The sequence below is a fragment of the Mastigoproctus giganteus genome, chromosome 1, assembly GCF_048544385.1.
Source record: "Mastigoproctus giganteus isolate SK-2022 chromosome 1, ASM4854438v1, whole genome shotgun sequence".
In the NCBI taxonomy this organism is placed as follows: domain Eukaryota; kingdom Metazoa; phylum Arthropoda; class Arachnida; order Uropygi; family Thelyphonidae; genus Mastigoproctus; species Mastigoproctus giganteus.
This window is the reverse complement of record NC_143575.1, coordinates 187,237,408-187,259,884: the sequence shown is the minus strand read 5'-3', so window position 1 is coordinate 187,259,884 and position 22,477 is coordinate 187,237,408. Positions and strand designations below refer to the sequence as shown.

At 38.5% G+C, this 22,477-nt stretch overlaps 1 protein-coding gene across 1 annotated transcript in view; it reads right to left on the bottom strand.

The window, feature by feature from the left end:
- Positions 1-22,477, bottom strand: part of LOC150091374 (SH3 domain-containing kinase-binding protein 1-like) — a 393,836-nt gene that overhangs the window by 260,179 nt on the left and 111,180 nt on the right. The window contains exon 6 of the mRNA XM_090383547.1: positions 1,850-1,922. Coding sequence (XP_090239673.1) covers positions 1,850-1,922 — 73 coding nt within the window. The remainder of the gene's footprint in view (positions 1-1,849; positions 1,923-22,477) is intronic.

The window sequence follows — 22,477 nt, the reverse complement described above, 5'->3', positions numbered from 1 at the left end:
TAGCTATGATTGAAGAGCACTCAGAAATTCATTAATGTTGTAACAGGAGTAAATGAATTTAATTAGTACTGCAATCAAACTGAAGTATGATCAAAAGAAATATCACAAAAGATGTTCAGAATGAGTGCTGTGTGACAGGAAACAGGCTTCAACATGGCATGAGAAGGAATAATCCCGTGCACATGAAAGTAGCACTGTGTTGTTTTTAATAGCAGTGCAGCTCCATGGCATGATTAAAATAAGATTGTTACACAAAATGCTATGTAAATTGTTGTACTCTATTTTTTATAAAATGCATGATGAAAATGTAACACATCAAAATCCAATGGGTTAAGGTCAGGAGAGCATGGTAGCCAAGAAATGGGACCTCCATGACCAGTCCAGTAATTCTGGTAATGATCATTTAAGAATGTTCTTACTTGTCACCCAAAATATGAAGTGCTCCATGGTACTGAAACTACATATTGGAATGTACATTTAAAGGAACATCTTCCAGAAGTGATAGCAATGTCCCTCCTGCAAAAACTGTAAATAATGATCAGCATTTAGGCAAGTGGAAGTTCATGATGCATAAAGTTATCTCCTACAATGCTGGCCCACATACTGATGCTAAATCACACTTGGAAATGGAGTGCCAAATGGCGTGAGGATTTTCAACTGACCATGTATGGCTATTGTGCATATTGAATATCCCATCTCATTTAAATGTTGCCTCATTGGTCCATAGGATAATGACAAGAAAGTCAGGGCTGTTGTTGATACAATTAAGTATCCATAAACAAAATTTCTCAAGCAAGTGAATCTCCTGCTTGTAATGCTTGAAACTTTCTGTATGTGAATGCGTCATCCCGAAGAATCCCATTCATTTAAAGGCTAATAGAAAACAGTGGTGGTCCTTATAGAAAATAAAGCTAAAAAAAATCTAGTTCAGAAAAGCTAATGAAACATTCATTTTTTTTTACTGATAAAAGAACTTAAAAAAAAAAACAAAAAAACTGTAATAACTTTACATAGTGCATATATTCCTTGAGAATTTTCATTTGTTAATTAGATTTTAGTTATCAGCGGTGCCATCATTAGGGATAAGTAACAGAGATTAAACGATACTTAAGTGATGAAAAATTTCTAAATGCTATCTTGGAATTTTTTTTAATAACTCTTTGTTTCAGAGGATAACATGAGTGCCTTTTGTGTGTGTTATAACTACTGGATGTAAGTTACATGGTAGTTTTGGTAAGTGCCAGATATTTAAAACACACACGCACACAGTTTTATTAAAGTGTCAAACAACAAACAGATTGAAGCTCTAATTTTGGGGGACATTTAATCACCAAGGCTGCCACATTTTACACCCCTTGATTTGATTTCATTTGTGTGTAGTCATGAAGACCAAGAAGCCTGTGAAGGTTCTCAAAGATTTCTTGAATTTACTGAAGTATCAGAAATAAAACTCCAAATCAAAATGCCATGTTTTTGCAAACAAGATACTTCTCTAAAATACATGGGGACATTTCCAGCTCTACAATCAATTAAGAGAAATGAATTTTTATTTATACACTCTGAATAATATTTATCATTGATGGATGAGGCACACAAACTTCTGATGCTGTAGGAATGCATTTACAAGATAGAGACCCTCAATCAAATAAGTGCACATTTATATTGCATTTGTTCTATAATGTCAAGACACTTTCACCAGAATTATAATAAGAATGAGAACTGAAAACCAAATAATAATAACTTACAGCAGTGTTTATAAAAAGTGATTTACTATACTGTTCTTATTTTTAAAAGGACTTGAAGTTGTACATGCTTTAAACTTGATCAGTATGCCAAACTTGTTACCTACCTGGTTTAGGTGGCAATTTTGGAGCATTATCAATTGGAGCAGGAGGTGGTGGTTTCCTGGGTACTCCAGAAGACTGATGAGATTTTTTTAAAAGAAAAAATCAATTAATTTAATGTTAAATATAATGGATTATTTATTAGATCAGTTATAATAAATAATGTCTGCTGAATTAACCTGTGATAATATTTTCAGGCTTCAAAATAAGATTACCTTTTCCTGGGTGAAACAATGCACAAATCATTTGCATTCATCTAACCCAGGGGTTGGCAACCTGCGGCTCTTTGAACATGTAACTGTGTCTCTATAACTTTAGCCCATGTGTACGACAAGCACGGTGCACAGTAGGAGCAGGCAGCGACGTCAATATAGCATTAGTTTCAGCGCAAGCTGCAAACACTTCTCAGTTTAGTTTGTCTTTGCATCATGAGAATTAATAAATAATATTTCAAAAAGAAATTTTTTTTCATAAAACACCTTCCCACTCTATTCCATTTCTTAAAAAAACTCCCCCCTTCCCAGCATGAGTGAAGGTCTTCAGATTCTTTTTTTTTTTTTTTTAAATTAGATCAAAAATGGCTCTTCACTCAAAAAAGGTTGCCGATTCCTGATCTAACTTTGTACATCGCACAGATTAAAATAACCTATCAGAATCTGGAGGTCATAATACAGGGTAATTCTAATGTATCTCTACAATTTTGTAAGCCCATAATTTTCTGTATGTTGAACTTAGTAAAACTTAGTCAACCATGTACAGAATGAAATTCCTATTCATGAATTTTTATTGGCTCCAATCTTGGCGATATCTCAATGTAGCTACTACTGTCTTGTCACACACCCACTCTAACATGTTAAGCATCACATGATGTAGCAGCATCATGTAATCCCTGATATACCTAGGTACTTGTTACACAAATTCTTCAATTAGTGTAAATTTTCTGTTAATGAATGTTGATAAATCCAATTCTTAACAAAGCTCCAGAGGAAACAAATCAAGTGGTGGGGAGTCATACAGGTCGCAGGACCGGACCACCTCATACCACCCATCAATTTAGATAGTTCATATCCAGAAATTTATGAACACAAAGAAATAAATGTGTCATCTTAATGTCATGTCAAGATAAACCATAAATAACAATCCTGTGGTGGTGGTTTTTTCCCATGAATAAAACTGAAATATAAATTCTTGTGTGAATGAGAGCACAAAACCCACTCACCTTGGGACTGTCATGCACAAGCTCCACATAATCATGTGCTTTCTCACTTCCTCATATTATAACATTGTTTATTCACTTTCAATTGAATAAGTGCACTAATCTGAAAGTGAATGAACAAAATGTTATAATCATTATGCTTCAAAAATTTTCTCAGAATTTTCCTCAAAATCACATGGAAAATTTTGAGGAAGGTACTGTTAGTTGATGATCAGCTTACTGTTGATTTTCTAAGGCTTTAATAAGCTGTCCTCGCAATTTTCATAATTTCATCACTCCACATGATCTTAAATTTTTTTCTGGTGTGTAAAGAATAACTGGCATGAACAAAATTCTTTTCTAGCCATAACTGGAATATCTGCTGGAAGGTTGTCCATAGCATAGGCAAAGACTGCTGAATATGTGTCACATACTTTGAAGAGAAAAATAAACTGCATTGCACTTATTCTGCTCCACTAAAAGTTGCCACTCTGTTGTTTACATAATAAGCATACCAAGTACCTAAATGCATAATACTAATCACCAATAAAAACTTCATTAGTGGCTAGTAGACATGGACTTCATTCATATGTTTTATTAAATACAAAAATACAAAGTTATAGCTTTACAAAATTATGAAGCTACTTTAATTACTGTATAGAAAATTTTATGATGTTTTTACTTTTTTTTATAAGTAAATAAAAAGGATGTGCTGTTATGATTATCATTATAGAGTCTCCTCAAGTGAATAAGAACAAATTTTCAATTTATGCAAATTACCTTGTATTTTTCATAAAAACAAATAAAATAAGGGTACACTGTTGTGACTCATAAATAGATTTAAGTTTAACAGGAGCAGAAGGGATGTTTAATTAATCATAATATGAAATTCACAGTATTTAAGGACACAGTACCGTGACTTTAGCCACAAATATGAAAATTTTAACAACCACTCTCACAACAAGTTGTTCTACTCTTATACCTCAAATGAGTAAGATTTCTCTAAAGCAGAAATCTCTAATTAATTATTCTCGGTTGAGTCACTATCTAGACAGCTTGTTTGATTGGATATTTGCTATTTTATGGCACACTAACAACTAAGGCCATAATGAACAAAGGCAGGATAAACAAAACACATCAAAATACTGTATATATTTGATTACCATGTCAAAAGAAGGAATTGTATATCAAAAGTGTAAAAGGATAAATTCAAATACGTGTGTATAAACTAATGGATTGTAAAAAGTTAAGCATGTCAGATATATTTCTCTGTCATCTAAAATCTGGTTGAATGGAAACAGTCCAGCCAGATTAATAAAAAGCATAAAATATAAATGTCAACAATGATAAAAATGGGACATTCCATAATAATATTAATGGCTAATGGCTAACTAACAATTATGGTAAATCAAATGTTTATTATGGCCATATTTGTTAACAAAAATAGGAAGAATAAATTTGCGGCATTTTTAAAAAATTACGTCAATGTAGTTTTACAGGTTTGGAAACCTAATTTTAGGAAGGACACAGCTTGTTGGAAAGGGTGCAGAGAAGAGAAACACAATCAGTTGGGCATACAAAAGGATATTCTTAACAAGAAAGATGGGTTCTGTAAATTGCAGCTTCTGGAAACAGCATCTGAATGGAGATCTAAGGTTATTCTTCAGATTGGGTTAATGTAAGAAGTGGGGTTCCCCCAAGGATCAGTATTGGGACCACTGTTGTTTTTGATTTTCTTAAATGACATCGATGAAGGGACAAAGGGTGTGATATTTAAATACACTGAACTGCATAAAGCTTTAAGAAAGATATGCAAACTAAATGCTGATGGCATCTTTATGTTTTCTTAGATGATAACAAGGGTGCAGAAATCTGAAATGGAAAAGGGATGGCTGCAGAAAATGTGCAAAAAGTTGCATTCAGCCAGAAAGTAATTAATTTACTGGAATAAACTTCTACTTAGTGTTAAAGTGGTAAGTTTGAATATTAAAGGTTTGAACAAAGTATTAGAAAGGATGGGCAAATGAAAAGGGAATTATTATTTTATTTTTTTTTCGGTTGGTGTTATATAAGCTTTGCTTCCTTGCATCACTTTACCATTATTAATACTTTCAGTTTCAATTTATTAAGACAAATTGAAATTTAAAATGGTTTTACTTGGCTGCTATATGCTCAAGTATTTCAAAATTTTAAGCAAAATATATATAACTATAAATATTTAGCAGCTTAACAACAGTTACTGGGAACTCACAGATGTACTGATTATTAATGTATATTTTGTAATCCTTCATTACTTTATATATTTTCCCACTTAATTTATTCTTAAAAAAAAAGTTCTAATTGGAAGTCTATATCGTGTTTCTATAAAAAAGTAAATAAAAAATAAAGTGGAATAGCACTAGATACCCCAGCTGGTGTTGCAGGTGAACTCAACGGTTATTTTGCATTGATATTTACAGAAGAAAAACCCTGTATGTCAATGGAAATTATGGGAGTGAAGTTGAAAAATATGTAATTAATGATATTGATCACGATTATTTAATGAAAAAACTTTTGAGCCTACAGGCAAGTAAGGTTCCTGGAGTTGATGTGGCATATACCTTATAATTTTAAGGGGGGTGGCAAGTGAGTGCACTGAACCATTAAGACTAATTATGAGAGCATCACTGGACTCGGGAGAGATTTCCCTGGATTGGAAAAGAGCCAGTGTATCGCCAATACATAAAGGTGGTTCTAAAAATGTAGCAGGAAATTACCGACTGGTCAGTCTAACTTCAGTAAGAGGGAAAATCATGGAGGCAATAATCAAGGATAGAATTCAGGATCATTTAGATAGAAATGGAATTCTGAAGGATACACAGCATAATTTAGTAATGGGAAAATCATGTTTAACAAATCAGATTAGCTGTTTTGACGGGATCACTCATGAGCTGATTTTAGGAATAATTTCGACATTGTTTATTTAAATTTCAGCAAAGCGTCTGACTCAGTTCCACATGAGAAGTTACTTTATAAGCTGGAACAGGTTGGAATCACAAGGAAAATTCTTAGATGGATAGCAGAATGGCTTAAGCGCAGGAGGCAGAGGGTTATGATAAATGGTTATTCTTCAGATTGGGTTAATGTAAGAAGTGGGGTTCCCCCAAGGATCAGTATTGGGACCACTGTTGTTTTTGATTTTCTTAAATGACATCGATGAAGGGACAAAGGGTGTGATATTTAAATTTGCTGATGATGTAAAAATTGGTAGATTAGTTAATGATCACTGCCAAGCAGAGCTTCTTCAGAGTGACCTAGACAGACTTCAGGGATGTTCAGAAAAGTGGCAGCTATGCTTTAATTCAGCAAAGTGCAAGGTCTTACACCTGGGGAAAAGCAACCCCAAAATAACTTATACACTTAGTGGAGCTGAACTAAAGTCAGTAGTGGAAGAAAGGGACTTGGGAGTTACGATATGGTCAGACACAAAGTTCTCCAAGTATTGTAGACAGGTTGCAAGGAAAGCCCATGGGGTCCTATTGATAATTTATTGAACAATTTCTAGTAGAGATAAGGATGTCATCATCCCATTACATAAGGCTATTGTTAGACCACACTTGGAATACTGCATTAAAGTAGGGAGACCACACCTAAAAACTAGACATCAAGCATTTTGAAAGGTCCAGAGACTGGTAACTCACCTGGTGAGATTAGCAAAAGAGTGTCCATATGGGTAAAGACTTAGAATATGTGGGTTGCACAGCTTGGAAACAGGCACCTTAGAGGAGATTGATTGAGGTGTTTAAGGCTCTGAAGGGCAAAAGTAAAATGAATGAGGATAAATTTTCATGGTTATAAATGATTCTAAAATTAGGGGTCATATGTTTTTGTTTGTTGTTTGGTTTAGGAGCATTAGCAACTAAGGCCATATTGCTCTGGGAATATGCGGTGGTCATTCCCTGACTTTTCTGCATCCTCCATATTTGGTAGGCACGGGCTCGAACCCTGGTCTAATCAAGAAGCATGTGCTACGCACTGCTGATCCTTCCCACCTGGCTACGGAGGCACCTTAGGGGCCATAAATTCAAGTTATGCAGGGGAGATGTTTAGTCTGGATTGTAGGAAGTTTTATTTTAGCCAGCAAGTTATAATTCATTGGAATAAGTTACCTACATTGATGGTTGATGCTGACAGTTTAGGGAAATTCAAAGATCAGCTGGATAGTTACCCATGGAAGGAGGAAAATGCATGGGTTGTCTATTTCCTTTTCTTTTATTATTTATTAATTTTATTATTATTACTAGTTGTACCCAGCCTAACATACACCATCTTTCTGATTATGGAGTAAATAGTCTAATCTAGATCCTTCGGTCTTCTCCATTGTTGTTTAGAGGTGATATATATTTCTATAGCAGTATGCATATATACATATATCTCTATTTGCAGGTGGTTCCACGTCATCTCCAACAATATTGCAGTAACCTCCGTTTTGGATGTAGGTGCATTATATCCTCTCTTATCTAAGTCCAGGTCTTCTATAAATGACATGCGCACATTCATTGTTGGATTGGCCTGGGTTATTTGATGCATCTGTGACTCAGCAAATGGGTTAACTTGTTGCAACTTCTCATCCAATTGTTGCATTACTTCAGCCATACACTCTTGGTTTGATTGTTTTTCAAGCTGTTTTGTTGTTGCTTCAGCAGAATCGAAAATATAAAGTTGTCCATATCCTGGCTTATTTGCCTCATTTGGATATAACGGTGAGACCAAATGGTAAATCTGGATGTGTATTCTAAAACAGTATAGACCATTTCCAGGCAATGATTTAATCTCTGCACCCATTGATGAGAATGCCATTGCTGAGTTGTGCTCTCGTATATGTCTTTGTAGTTATTTGCTTCATGTGTATCCCCTGTAAGCAGCTCTCGTAAATAGAGGGTCAAGTGAAACCTTTCTTTCAATGACAGCATTTAGTGTATTTATTCGACGTATTTAACTTATGTCCCCAATACCCTGCATTGCAATACTCACAGTTGTAACACACATCTCCTATGTCATGCTCTTCCACATTAATTACAGCTTGTTGATTATTCGCATCTGGTACTTCTATTTGATTAGTCCTATGGCATCTTCTCATTTCCAATCTTGCCTCTCTTTATTCAATGTTTTCTGTCTATCTTTGTAGTCGTAGAGTCTCGTTTTGGTCTCTTAGATCTCTCCTCTAATGTTTCATTAGCATTTCTTCTACATTGGAGCAGAATGGTATTAAGGGTAAGTTGCTACAATGGATAAAAGAATGGTTAAGTGGGAGAAGACAGAGGGTGGTAATCAATGGGTGCTGCTCTTCGTGGACTAATGTTATTAGTGGAGTCCCACAGGGTTCGGTGTTGGGTCCACTGTTGTTTTGTGTATTTATCAATGATATTGATGAAGGTATATCAGGCTTAATGTCGAAGTTTGCAGATGACACAAAGGTTGGCAGGGTTGTTAATGACAGTAATGGCAGTGTGCTACTGCAACAGGATCTAGATAATTTGGGCAGATGGGCTAAGAAGTGGCAACTGAAGTTTAACCTTGACAAATGCAAAGTACTGCATATGGGTAGAAGTAACCCCAGAGAAACGTACCAACTGTGTGGTACTACACTTAAGGTGGTAGAAAATGAAAAAGATCTGGGAATAATTGTGCAGTCAGATATGAAGTTTTCTGAGCAATGCAGACAGGCTGCTAGGGCAGGTCATGGGGTTTTGTCAATGATATATAGGAATTTTGCTAGCAGGGAAAAGGAGGTGATTGTCCCTCTGTATAAGGCAATGGTCAGGCCACGCCTTGAGTACTGCGTACAGGTCTGGAGGCCTCATTTTAGGAAGGATGTAGATTTGCTTGAGTGTGTACAGAGAAGAGCAACACGATTGGTGAGGGGAATGAAGGGATCCTCTTACCAAGAGAGGCTTAAGTTCTGCAAATTGCAGTGGCTGGAGACTAGGCATCTGCGCGGTGATCTGATTGAGGTCTATAAGGCCTTGAATGGGTTGAGCACGCTGAATTCTGATGGGATCCTTCCACTTGTTCAGATTACTAACCTACGGGGACATAAGTTCAAATTAAGAAAGGACAGATGTAGAATAGATGTGCGGAAATTTGCCTTTAGCCAGCGGGTGGTTAATTGCTGGAACAAACTTCCATCTGTCGTTGTGGAAGTTGATAGGTTAAATAAATTTAAGGAGGAACTGGACAGGCATTTGGAGGGAATGGTGTGATTTTTTTTTTTTTTTGGCTGATGCTGCATAAGCTCATACACTTGCTTTCTTGCATCACGTGCCACTACTACTACTACATTTTCTCAAAGTTCTTGCACACTGTTCAGCCATTTTTACACTTCTTAAAACTTAGAATGGTTTATTAAAATTCAAGACAAATAAAATAAACATACATACATAGCTTTCAGGCATAGGTTGCCTATCTTCAGTTGAAAAAAATTAGTACAAAAATTAATAAAGAATGCCTGGTATAGTGGTCATGTGAGGTGAACCACATGAACAGGTGCAGGCAACAATTAGCAGTAGGAAAATTTGGGCAACATACCTAAGAGTTTTATATAAATATAAATTATTATTTTGCTCTTTTTTTTTTTTTTTTTTTTTTTTTTGGCTGCAGCAGCATAAGCTTTAGGCTTCTCTGCACTACATGGCTAATACTAATACTAAATTGGATAGCCATTTTCTTTTCTATTGGTGAACTTCTATTGTAAATGTTATCCTACTTGAAATGTTTTGGCCTGTCATTTTAATCCACATTTTGTGTCTATGGCATGTTGACACAATAAGGCTAGGTATCATAATAAGTGATAAGTGAAGGGCTTTTTTGTAAAATGTAAACTTCAAATGCTGAGGAAGTCCCCGCCCGAGAAAAGAGAAGGACTTCCTTTCTGGGACCCCCCTCCCTTTCCCCAGGAACATTTTTAGCAAATTATGATACCAAATCTCAGCCCTGGAGAGATTACGCAAGGCTCAAGGGGTAGAATTTTTTTTTTTAGCCTGGTTTGAAAAGCAGTTTACTGCCCCACCTAACACTGCCTCGATAGCATCAGCAAATATTCTTGCACCCTTTCTATTTAAGTGTTTCCATCCCTGTAGAAGCAGTCTCCAAGAATATTTGCTGATGCTATTGAGGCAGTGTTAGGTGGGGTGGAAAACTGCTAGCTTGAGGGGATTCACAGACTAAAAGGTTAAAAGTGGCCGCAGGCAATGGAGATTTCCAGGACTGCTGGGAGTCATAGTGGAACAAATAAATACATGGGCTGTGTTAGGGTAACTAAGAGGTAGAAACAGGTGCATGTATACTTGCATGTACACCAATGCTGGGAGCATAGTTAATAAATTTGATGAGCTTGAAGTGCTAGTCAAGACATCAGAGGCAGATATTGTTGGGATATCAGAGACAGGGTATCACACAGACATAAGCAGTGCAGAACTGGAATTTGGGGAGTACACTGTGTACAGAAAGGATAGACAGGACAGGGCAGGAGGGGAGGAGAAGTTATGCTGTTAGTCAAGAAACACACAAAATTTAAGGAAGTGCATCCAATTAATGTTGGTGGACAATGCAATGTTGAGTTTGGTGTGACATAAGCACTAGGAAAGGAAAATTTGAGAGGTGTGTGTGTTATAGGCCTAATGAATCTGAGTATAATGAGCAATTGTGCAGAGAAATAGAGTGAAGCAGTAAATCAGAATGTCTTATAATGGGGGATTATACCTATCCAGATATTGACTGGAACTTGTGGATTGTTCACTTGCACACTAGCAAGACTTTCGTGGATTTATTGGATGACTATTTTCTACAGCAACATGTTCAAGAGGCAACCAGAGGGAGTAATACTCTTTATCTGATTATCAGCAGTGATTACAATGTACTGATGTGGGAATTACTTAAGGATGTAACTACCTTCAAGACTAAAGGGAAGGGCTTTTGCTTTTGTAAAGGTGACTACAGGGGTCTCAGAAAGATTTTAAATTCTATAGAGTGGGATCAACTGATGAAGCCAACGTTGAATTCTAAATGGGAAGCCTTCAGGGACTTAATTTTGGAAACTACTAGGCTTTTCTTTCCAAATAAGAAATACTGTTCAAGGTTTAGGATTAAATGGGCGTCAGATGAACTAATGAGGCTTGTGGCAGAGAAGAAAAATGTTTGTGATGCATATAATGTATCAGATGACACAGAAGCCTATGGCATATATAAACTAGCCTGTAATCAAGTCACAAAGGAGGTTAGGCAGGCAAAGGCAGATTACGAGAAATTCTTGGAAGAGGATGCAAAGAAAAACAGAAAAAGAGTCCTTTAGTTATGTAAACTCTAGAAGGAAAAGGATGAATCAGATTGGGCCATTTTACATAAATGGGTTGACTATTGATGATCATGCTCAGGTAGCTGATAAACTGAATGAGTATTTTCAAACTACATTCACACATGAGGAATTATTCAATGAGGGGAGTGCCAGAAGTTTACCAAATTTTAACAGGGAGCTAAGCGATTTCGTAATAACTGAGAGCAAAGTGGAGGTGAAATTGTCGAAGTTAAATATAAGGAAGGCACCTGGGATGGGATCTATCCAGTTATATTAAAGGAGGCAGCAAAGGAAGTAAGCAAACCCTTAGCCATAATTATGAGAGCTTCCTTGGACTTAGGGGAGGTCCCCATAGACTGGAGGTGTTGCAAATGTATCACCAATTCACAAAGGGGATTCAAAAGGTGACATAGGTAATGGAATCGCAAGTTAAAGAAGTACTGCGGGATCATCTAGACAAGACTGCAGTAATATTTCAGACAGCATGAATATGTTAAAGGGAGGTCTTGTCTGACCAATTTGACTGGATACTATGTGGTCACAAAGGAACTGAATGCCAAAAATAATTTTGATATCATATACATGGATTTCAGGAAAGCTTTTGATAACTATGTACATGGAAGACGGCTGTACAAATTGGAGAGATATGGCATTAAGGATGTTGCTACAATGGATAAAGGGATAGTGAGTGTGAGATCACAGAGAGTAGTAATCAATGGACATTGCTCTTCACAGACAAGTGTTATTAGTGGAGTTCCCAAGGATTCAGTGTTGGGATCATTGTTGTTTTGTATATTTATCAATGATATTGATGAAGGTATATCAGGTTTAATGTACAAGTCTGCAGATGATACAAAGGTTGGCAGGGTTGTTAACGACAGTAAAGACAGTATGCTACTCCAACTGGATCTAGATAAGTTGGGCAAATGGGTTGAAAATTGGCAACTGAAGAAAATTGGCAATTGTCAATTTAACATTGACAAATGCAAAGTACTGCATGTGGATAACAATAACCGAAGAGAAACGTACCAACTGTGTGGTACTACACTCAGGAAAGTGGAAAGTGAAAAAGACCTGGGGGTAATTGTGAAGTCAAATATGAAGTTTGCTGAGCAGTGCAGAGGGGCTGTCAGAGCAGGTCATGGAGTCTTGTCAATGATATATAGGAATTTTGCTAGCAGGGACAGGGAGGTGATTATCCTGTTATACAAGGTAATGGTCAGGCCACACCTAGAGTACTGTGTACAGGTCTGGAGGCCTCATTTTAGATTTGCTAGAACAAGTAAAAAGAAGGGCAACAAGATTGGTGAGGGGAACAAAGGGGTACTCTTACCAAGAAAGGCTTAAGTTCTGCAAATTGCAGCACCTGCAAATTTGGTCCTTGAGGTTGTCAGAGACATTCTCTCAGATATGCCAGACAAGCTGGCATATCTGAGAGAGTCTAAAACGCTGATGGAACTGATATTCGGGTGACACTCAAAGTCAAGTGGACCCAATTTCGGAGAAGTCCGGACGGTCTGTGACAGCCAAATCCTCTGCTTGCACCTTCACGATGGTGCAAGCAGAGTTAGTAATCCTGGGTATAACCTCCATGCACAAGTACATGGCAGGTGACCACCCAGGTGTGAACCAACGTAAGCAGGGGTCGAGGTGTGGCACCCACACCACATGGAGGAACACCGCCCCTTTATGTTACCACGCAGTACTAGGTGGTAGATGACTCACATCAACTGGTGAAATACCACCACTTTGCTTATTGGAGGCTTGAAGTGGTGGAACCCATGTTTAGTCTCTAGAGCTAAGTTCCGGTCAACCCTTCTCTATCTCTTCCATCATGTAGTATGATTGATGACTTTTGAGGTTATGATGAACGTCGTGGCGAGATCCAATATTCCTTACATTTCGAGGGTACAGCTCTAAAACGGTGTTCGCAGGCCGGCCGCTAGTTAGTACACCGGACCGACCCTATTGGTAACTCTCTAGGAGGCTTCCGGATCAGCTAGTGTACAATCTTGCTACCTCTACTCTGCCAGATAGTGACTGGAGGGAGTCCGAGTAGTGTGTATGCGGGGAGCATTGTCGAGGCCACGTTATGTCAAGGATCTGGGTATATTCTTACCACGTGTACGCCATATCCAAAAATTTCATTACTTCATACAGAATGTCCCACCCACTTTTTCTTACTATTGAATACACCATGAATTGTCAAACTAATAGAGCAAGTTTATCTGCGAAAAGATCTAAACCTCCCAAGGACTTCCTAATTCATTTCTCAAATATACGTGGTCTCAATTCTAATCTCAACGATGTCCATTTCCACTTGCAGTCTGCCAAACCCCATGTACTTTTTCTTACAGAATCTCAGTTATCGGTTGATTCAACTACTGCTCATCTCAGATGCCCAAATTATTCGCTGTATGATTCCTTTCGCCTCAAAGGTGGTACTTGTGCATATGTCTGTTCTGATACTCCCTGTCAGAGACATGGCAATTTGGAATCTCCTCTCTTTGATCTTCTCTGGCTTAAAATCTCTCTACCTCATTGTGTCAAATTCATCTGTTGTCTCTACCGTTCTCCCAACTCCACTAATCACTTGGAGCTCATTGACTTCCTCTCTTTGCAACTTGACTTTCTCCAGTCCAACTTTCCTAACAGTGAGGAAATTTTCCTTGGTGATTTTAATGTTCACAACTCCAGCTGGCTTCCGTTTTCTAGTCACACCGACCCAGCAGGTCGAGATGCTGAGGCTTTTGCAATTACTAATGACCTAGCACAGATTGTTCATTTACCTACGAGAATACCGGACAATCCTAATCATACAGCCAATACGCTTGATCTTTTTCTCACAAACAACCCTTCTAAGTACACGGTCGAAGTGAGAGCTCCTTTAGGCACTCCAGATCACAACTTGGTGATTGTCTCTTCTCCAATGGAACCTTTATCTCATGGCTATTCCCAACCTCGTGTTGTTTGGCATTACAAGAATGCAAAATGGGATGACCTGCGAGACTTCTTTTCTTCTTTTCCTTGGTCAGATTACTGTTTCAAAAGTTCTGATGTCAACGTTTGCTCAGATCGTGTCAGTGAAATTATTCTTGCAGGAATGGAATCCTTTATCCCACACTCCACTTTAAAATCTCGTCCTTTATCTAAACCTTGGTTTTCCAATAAATGTGCTAAGGCTGTTCAAGAAAAGAATGTTGCATATCGTAATTGGCTTGTTTCTAATTCTTCAGTTTCATTTTGTGCCTACACTAAAGCTCGCAACAATTGTAAAGCAGTTATTAATCAGTCCAAAGTAGAGTTTGAACAGGCTAAGAGTAGAAAACTTGCTTCTTGCCCTAATGGTAGCCAAGCATTCTGGTTTCTTGCCAAAGCTATTGGCCACAACTTTTGCCCATCTCTGCTCCCACCTCTGTCCAAACCAGATGGTTCTGTTGTCACTTCAGCCAAGGATAAAGCTGACCTGCTAGCATCCCATTTTTCTTCCAGCTCATGTATTAATGATCTTGGTAAAACACCTCCCACCATTCCCAACACACTCCATTCAATGCCTCCTGTGGTCTTCCGTCAAAAGGACGTCAGAAGGATTTTGACGAATCTTGATGCTAAGAAAACTCCAGGTCCCGATGGTATTTCTCCACTTGTTCTCAAAACCTGTGCTCCTGAACTTACTCCTATTCTTTGCCGCCTTTTTTCACTTTCTTATTCCAAAGGTGTTTTTCCTTCTGCTTGGAAATTTGCTCATATTCAGCCAGTTCCTAAAAAGGGTGACAAATCCCTCCTATCCAATTATCGTCCCATTGCAATTACTTCTACTCTTTCTAAAGTAATGGAGAAATCAATTAACCCCCAACTCTTAAACTACCTAGAAACCTTCTGTCTGATCAACGATCGCCAGTATGAATTCCGTCAGTGTCGATCCACTGGTGATATTCTGGCTTATGTTACCCATTTATGGACTAATTCAATGGAAAGGTTCGGTGAAACGCAAGTAGTTGCTCTTGACATCTCAAAGGCTTTTGATCGTGTTTGGCATAAAGGTCTTCTAAACAAGCTTCCATCTTATGGTTTGCCAACTGTTTTTAGTAATTGGTTATCCAGTTTTCTCTCTGATCGCTCACTGAGGGTGATGGTATATGGCTCTCTGTCTTCTAACTTCTCCACTAATGCCGGTGTCCCCCAAGGTTCAGTTCTTTCCCCCACTCTTTTCCTCTTGTATATCAATGACCTTCTTCCATTGACTGGAAATCCTATCCATTGTTTTGCTGATGATAGCACTTTGCACTCAACTTTCCATTTTGAGAAACCTTGTCCTGCTCAATCAGCTTCAACTTCTCGAAAATCTGCTACCAATTCCTTAAATGCAGATCTTCAAGTAATTCTCCAGTGGGGCAAAGACAACTTAGTTGATTTCAACCCTTCTAAAACTCAGTCTTGTCTTATATCTCGCAAAAAGGATTCTTCTGCTCCTATGCTTATCTTTAGTGACACTCTGATTTCTAGGCACAATGATATATTTCTTTTGGGGTTTACCCTGACTTCTAATCTCTCTTGGCACAAGCACATTACAAATATTGCTTCCTCTGCATCTAAAAAACTTGGTTTTCTCTTTCGCTCTCGGCATTACTTTTCTTCCAAACAGCTGCTCACTCTATATAAATCACAAATCCGCCCTGCCATGGAATATTGTTCCCACATCTGGGGTGGTGCCCCCAAAACCTCTCTCGGGCTTCTTGATTCCATTCAGAAGAGGGCAGTTAGGTTAATTAATGATTCATCTCTAACAGAGTCTCTCCACTCACTTTCTCATAGACGTACTGTTTCTGCTGCATGCCTCTTCTACAGATACTTCCATGGGCACTGTTCTTCTGAATTGGCTTCTATAATTCCCGCTCTCTCTTTCAAAACAGTCCGAACACGTGCCGCCACCAGCCAACATCCATTTACTGTCCAACTTCAAACCCACAGAACCAACTTTTCATCTTCCTCATTTATTCATTCAACTGCTGTTTTCTGGAACAACCTTCCTTCATACGTATTTCCTGAAAATTACAATCTACAGAAGTTCAAGTCCAGTGTCAACAAATATCTTCTTTCGTCTTCTCAACCTCCAACCCAAGCACGGTACTAAGTACTATAGATTCTAATACCTCTCGTGTTTGGGGTTCACATAAAAAAAAAAACCTGGAGAGTAGGCACCTGCAAGGTGATCTGATTGAGGTGTATAAGGTCTTGAATGGGTTGAGGAAGTTGAATGCTAATGGGATTCTTCCTCTTGCTCAGATTAAGAACCTGAGGGGGCACAGATTCAAATTAAGGAAAGATAGTTGTAGAATAGATGGGCAAAAATTTGCCTTTATCCAGTAGGTAGTTGATTGGTGGAACAGACTTCCATCTTTTGCTGTGGAAGTTGATAGCCTAAATAAATTTAAGGCTGAGATGGACAGGCATTTGGAACGAATGGGAGGGTGAAATGGGAGATTTTTTTTTTTTTTTTTTTGGCTGATGCTGCAAACAGTATGCATTCTCATTCTCCAATTATGCTTTCAAATAATGGCATCATAAGCAACAGTTTGGCATTTCAAATTTCAAAAGTTTAGTAAATTGTACAAAACAAATTAATAAAACTAATTTAATAGGTATTATTTATGATTCAAAATGTTTTCATAAATATTTCCACAGTAAAAGTATGTTATCATATTTCTTATTGCGATTTCTTTCTTTCTTTTCTCTGTTTATGTTTCTGTTTGATGAATTTGAAGTGCTGATCAAGACATCAAAGTCAGATATTGTTAGGATATCAAACTCAGATATTGTTGGGATATCACAGACATGGTGTCACAGAGATATAAGCAGTGCAGAATTGGAATTTGGGGAGTACAATATACAAAGAAAGGATAGACAGGGTAGGGAGGGAAGAGGGGTTGTGCTGTTAGTTAAGAAACACAAAATCTAAGGAAGTGCATCCAGTTGACATGGGTGGACAGTGCAACGTTGAGTCAGTTTGGTGTGATTTAAACACTGGGAAAGGGAAAATGAGAGCAGGAGTGTTACAGACCTAATGACTCTGATGAGTACAACGAACAATTGTGCAGAGAAATAGTGGACCAGTAAATCAGAATGTCTTGTAATGAGAGATTTTAACTTTCCAGGTATTGGTTGGAACTAGTGGGTTGGTCACTCGCACGCTAGCAAGACTTTTTTGGATTTATTGGATGTTTGTTTTCTACAGCAACATATTCGAGGGGCAACTAGAGGGGGTAATACTCTTGGTCTGATTATCAGCAGTGATGATGCATGCATTAGGAATTTGAACATAAAGGAAGAACTAGGTGACAGTGATCACAATCTACTCATGTGGGATTTACTTAAAGATGTAACTACCATCAAGGGTAAAGGGAAGGGTTTTTGTTTCCGTAAAGGTGACTACAGCGGTCTCAGGCAGTTTTTGAATTCTATACAGTGGGATCAACTGATGATGTTAAAAACAGTGAATTCTAAATGTGAGGCCTTCAGGGAATTAATCTTGAAAGCTACTAGGCTTTTCATATCAACTAAGAAATACTGTTCAAGATTTAGGCCTAAATGAATGTCAGAAGAAGTAATGAGGTTTGTTTGTTTGTTTGTTCGTTTGTTATTTGGTTTTTAGGAGCATTAGCAACTAAGGCCATATTGCTCCGAGATATGCGGTGGACATTCCCTGACCTTTCCGCATCCTCCGTATTTGGTGGTGACGGGCTCGAACCCCGGTCTAATCAAGAAGCATGTGCTATGCACTGCTGCTCCTTCCCACCTGGCTACGGAGGCGCCAATGAGGTTTGTTAGTTAGTTAGTAACCGACTTAGTTGTTTGGTTTTTAGGAGCATTAGCAACTAAGGCCATATTGCTCCGGGATATGCGGTGGTCATTCCCTGACCTTTCCGCATCCTCCGTATTTGGTGGTGATGGGCTCGAACCCCGGTCTAATCAAGAAGCGTGTGCTACGCACTGCTGCTCCTTCCCACCTGGCTACGGAGGCGCCTCCAATGAGGTTTGTGGCAGAGAAGAAAAATGCGTGGGATGCATATAAATTAGCAGTTGACACAGAAGCCTACGGCAGATAATAGCTAGTCTGTAATCAAGTCACAAAGGAGGTTAGGCAAGCGAAGTTTGATTACGAGAAATCCTTGGCAAAGGGTGCAAAGAAAAACAACAAAAAAGTCCTTTACTTATGTAAACTCTAAAAGGAAGGGGATGAATCAGATTGGTCCACTTGACGTTGGTGCTTCGACTATTGATGATCCTGCTCAGAGAGCTCACAAACGGAATGAGTATTTTGCATCTACATTCACATGAGGAATTCTGTAAGAAAGGGGAGGACAGAAGTTTACTAAACTCTAACAGAGAGCTAAATGATTTTGTAATAACAAAGCAAAGTGGATGAGAAATTGTTGAAATTAAACAAAAAAGGCATCTGGGGCAGATGGAATCTATATATTTATATTGAAGAAGGCAGGAAGAGAAGTAAGCAAACCCTTAGCCATAATTATGAGAGCATCCTTAGATTCAAGGGAGGTCCCCATGGATTGGAGATGTGCAAATGTGTCACCAAACAAAGGGGATTCAAAGGGTGATGCAAATAATCATAGACCTGTTAGTTTAACTTCTGTTCGGGAGAAAATAATGGAGTCACCGGTTAAAGAAGTGACACACGATCACCTAGACAAGACTGCAGTAATAGTTCAGACACGGCATGGGGTTTGTTAAGGGGAAGTCTTGTCTGACCAATTGTATTGGATACTATGTTGTGGTCACAGAGGAACTGGATGCAAAAAATAATTTTGATATCATATATCATATCATATACTTGGATTTCAGGAAAGCTTTTGATACTTTTGCACATGATACAAAGGTTGGCAGGGTTGTTAATGATAGTAAAGACAGTATTCTACTGCAATGGGAGTGGCGTGGAGACGTCAGAACGATTGCTTATGACAGAAAAAGATGGTGATCTCTTTGTGAAATCTTGACACCAGCTGGTACAAGAGGAGCGAGTAAGTGTGTAAAGAAAAGTTAGGAAAGGCTGAGAAGTGGCAACTAAGTTTAATACTGACAAATGCAAATTACTGCATATGGGTAGCAGTAACTCAAGAGAAACATACCAACTGTGTGGTACTACACTCTGGGGAGGTGGAGAATGAAAAAGACTTGGAGTTAATTGTCCAGTTGGATATGTGTCACCAAACAAAGGGGATTCAAAGGGTGACGCAAATAATCATAGACCTGTTAGTTTAACTTCTGTTCGGGAGAAAATAATGGAGTCACTGGTTAAAGAAGTGACACACGATCACCTAGACAAGACTGCAGTAATAGTTCAGACACGGCATGGGGTTTATTAAGGGGAAGTCTTGTCTGACCAATTGTATTGGATACTACGTTGTGGTCACAGAGGAACTGGATGCAAAAAATAATTTTGATATCATATCATATACTTGGATTTCAGGAAAGCTTTTGATATTTTTGCACATGATACAAAGGTTGGCAGGGTTGTTAATGATAGTAAAGACAGTATTCTACTGCAATGGGAGTGGCGTGGAGACGTCAGAACCATTGCTTATGACAGAAAAAGATGGTGATCTCTTTGTGAAATCTTGACACCAGCTGGTACAAGAGGAGCGAGTAAGTGTGTAAAGAAAAGTTAGGAAAGGCTGAGAAGTGGCAACTAAGTTTAATACTGACAAATGCAAATTACTGCATATGGGTAGCAGTAACTCAAGAGAAACATACCAACTGTGTGGTACTACACTCTGGGGAGGTGGAGAATGAAAAAGACTTGGAGTTAATTGTCCAGTTGGATATGAAGTTCTCTGAGCAGTGTAATTGGGGTGCCAGAGCAAGTCATGGATTTTTGACAATGATATATAGGAATTTTGCTGGCAGAGACAAGGAGGTGATTATACCTTTGTACAAGGCATTGGTCAGGCCACAGCTTGAGTACTGTACAGGTCTGGAGGCCTCATTTTAGGAAGGATGGAGAGTTGCTAGAATGAGTACAGAGATGGGCAACAAGATTGGTGAGAGGAACAAAGGGGTGTTCTTACCAAGAGAGGCTTAAATTCTGCAAGTTGCAGCATCTGGAGACTAGGCACCTGCAAGGTGATCTGATTGAGGTGTACAAGGCCTTGAATGGTTTGAGCAGGCTCAGTGCTGAGGGGATACTTCTGCTTGCTCAGATTAAGAACGAGGGGGCACAGATTCAAATTTGGAAAGACAGTTGTAGAATAGGTGTGCAGAAGTTTGTCTTTAGCCAGTGGGTAGTTGATTGCTGGAACAGACTCCCATCTGTTGTTGTGGAAGTTGATAGCTTAAATAAATTTAAGGCTGGCTGAAGTAGACAAACATATGGAGTGACTAGATGGGTGAAATGGAAACAGTGTTTTTTTTTTGTCTGATGCTCTATGAGCTTGCAGTCTTGCATCACATGCCTCAATTAATGTCTCTGGCTGCATGATGACCCCGAATAATCCATGGTTTCAATTATTAATTAATCATTGCAATTGGCAATGTAAATCCAACTTTTATGGCCATGTCATCAGAGTGGACGACAAAGAAGGTCATGTATGAAACAGAAAGATAAAATCCATAATAGCCTGGATGAGAGAGGAGTGGTGTGGAGAGAAGTCAGAACCATTACTTATGACAGAAAAAGATGATCTCTCTGTGAAATCTCGACACCAGCTGGTACAAGATCTTTGAACCGCCAGACAGCGGTTCAAAGATCGTCTGGGGGAGCATATGAAAGCATTAAAGACCGCGGATTATGGAAGATCTGCTGTGGCCGAACATTTTTGGGAAGAGCATCATCATCAAATCTCCCCAGAGGAAGCTGTTATTGCCGACCGGGCACATATATTTTGGGACCGCAAGTGGCTTGAGAGCTTGCGGATTTGTTCCTCTGAGAACAATACCATTAATAGAGACAGGGGAATCCACATTCATCCCCTCTTCGAGGCAGTGGTTCTTGGATGGGATGAGCAGTTTCGCCTGGCACGCCCCCGAGCCATTTCCGGTTCCAGTGCACACGGGGAGAGTGCTGCCCATGCTCCTGTGGAACCACGTGTTGGGAACCGTGAGCCTGCTGATATTTAAGGATGTGCCATATGATAAGCCTTACTGTTGAAAAAGGAGGCGGATGCCTCTGAAAGCTATGGTTATTTTAGCGCTTTTATCATTCTGTGTTTCATCTACATTATTTTATTGTAAACAATTCTTTGCAGTTTAAATTCATATTATATTGTACAATCAGTTTTTATTGGAATTTTATTTTATTTATAACATTTTAATAAACTTAACACTATTTATAACAACGGTTGGTGTATTGTGTAACTATTATGAATATGCTACAATTTTCAGAATTGAAGACTTTCTTAGTAGGAGTACCCTTCTGTTACCTTCACTAATCCTGTTGGTCTTCTCTCATTCACGTCGTTCCTAAAATATGGTTTCCAGACCTGAATGCAATACTCAAGATGTCATCTAATTGATGCCTTATACAACAGTATAATCACCTCCTTATCCCTGCTGGCAAAAATCTGTATATAAATGACAAAACCCCATGGGTCATCACAGCAGCCTGTATGCACTGCTTGGAGAACTTCATTTCTGATGACAGTTATCCCCACATCTGAGTTTGGTACCACACAGTTGGTGTATCATTCTGGAATTACTGTTATCCATATTCAATACCTTGCATTTGGCAATGTTAAATTTTAATTGCTACTTCTCAGCCTATATGCCTAATTTTTCTTAATCTTGTAATAGCATTCATTAATTACTGTCTTTAACCACCATGCCAACTTTTATCGTCTGCAAACCAAATTTAGACATTAAACCTGATATGCCTTCATCAATATCGTTAATAGATATCAAAAACAACGGGCCTGGCAGTGAATCCTGAGGGACTACACTAATAACATTAGTCGAAGAAGAGCAGTGCCCATTAATAACCGCTCTTTGTCTTCTCTCACTCAATCATCCCTTTTACCCACAGCAGTAACTTCTCCCTAAAGCCACACTGCTCCAATTTGTACAGCAGTCTTTTATATGGTACAGTATCAAAAGCTT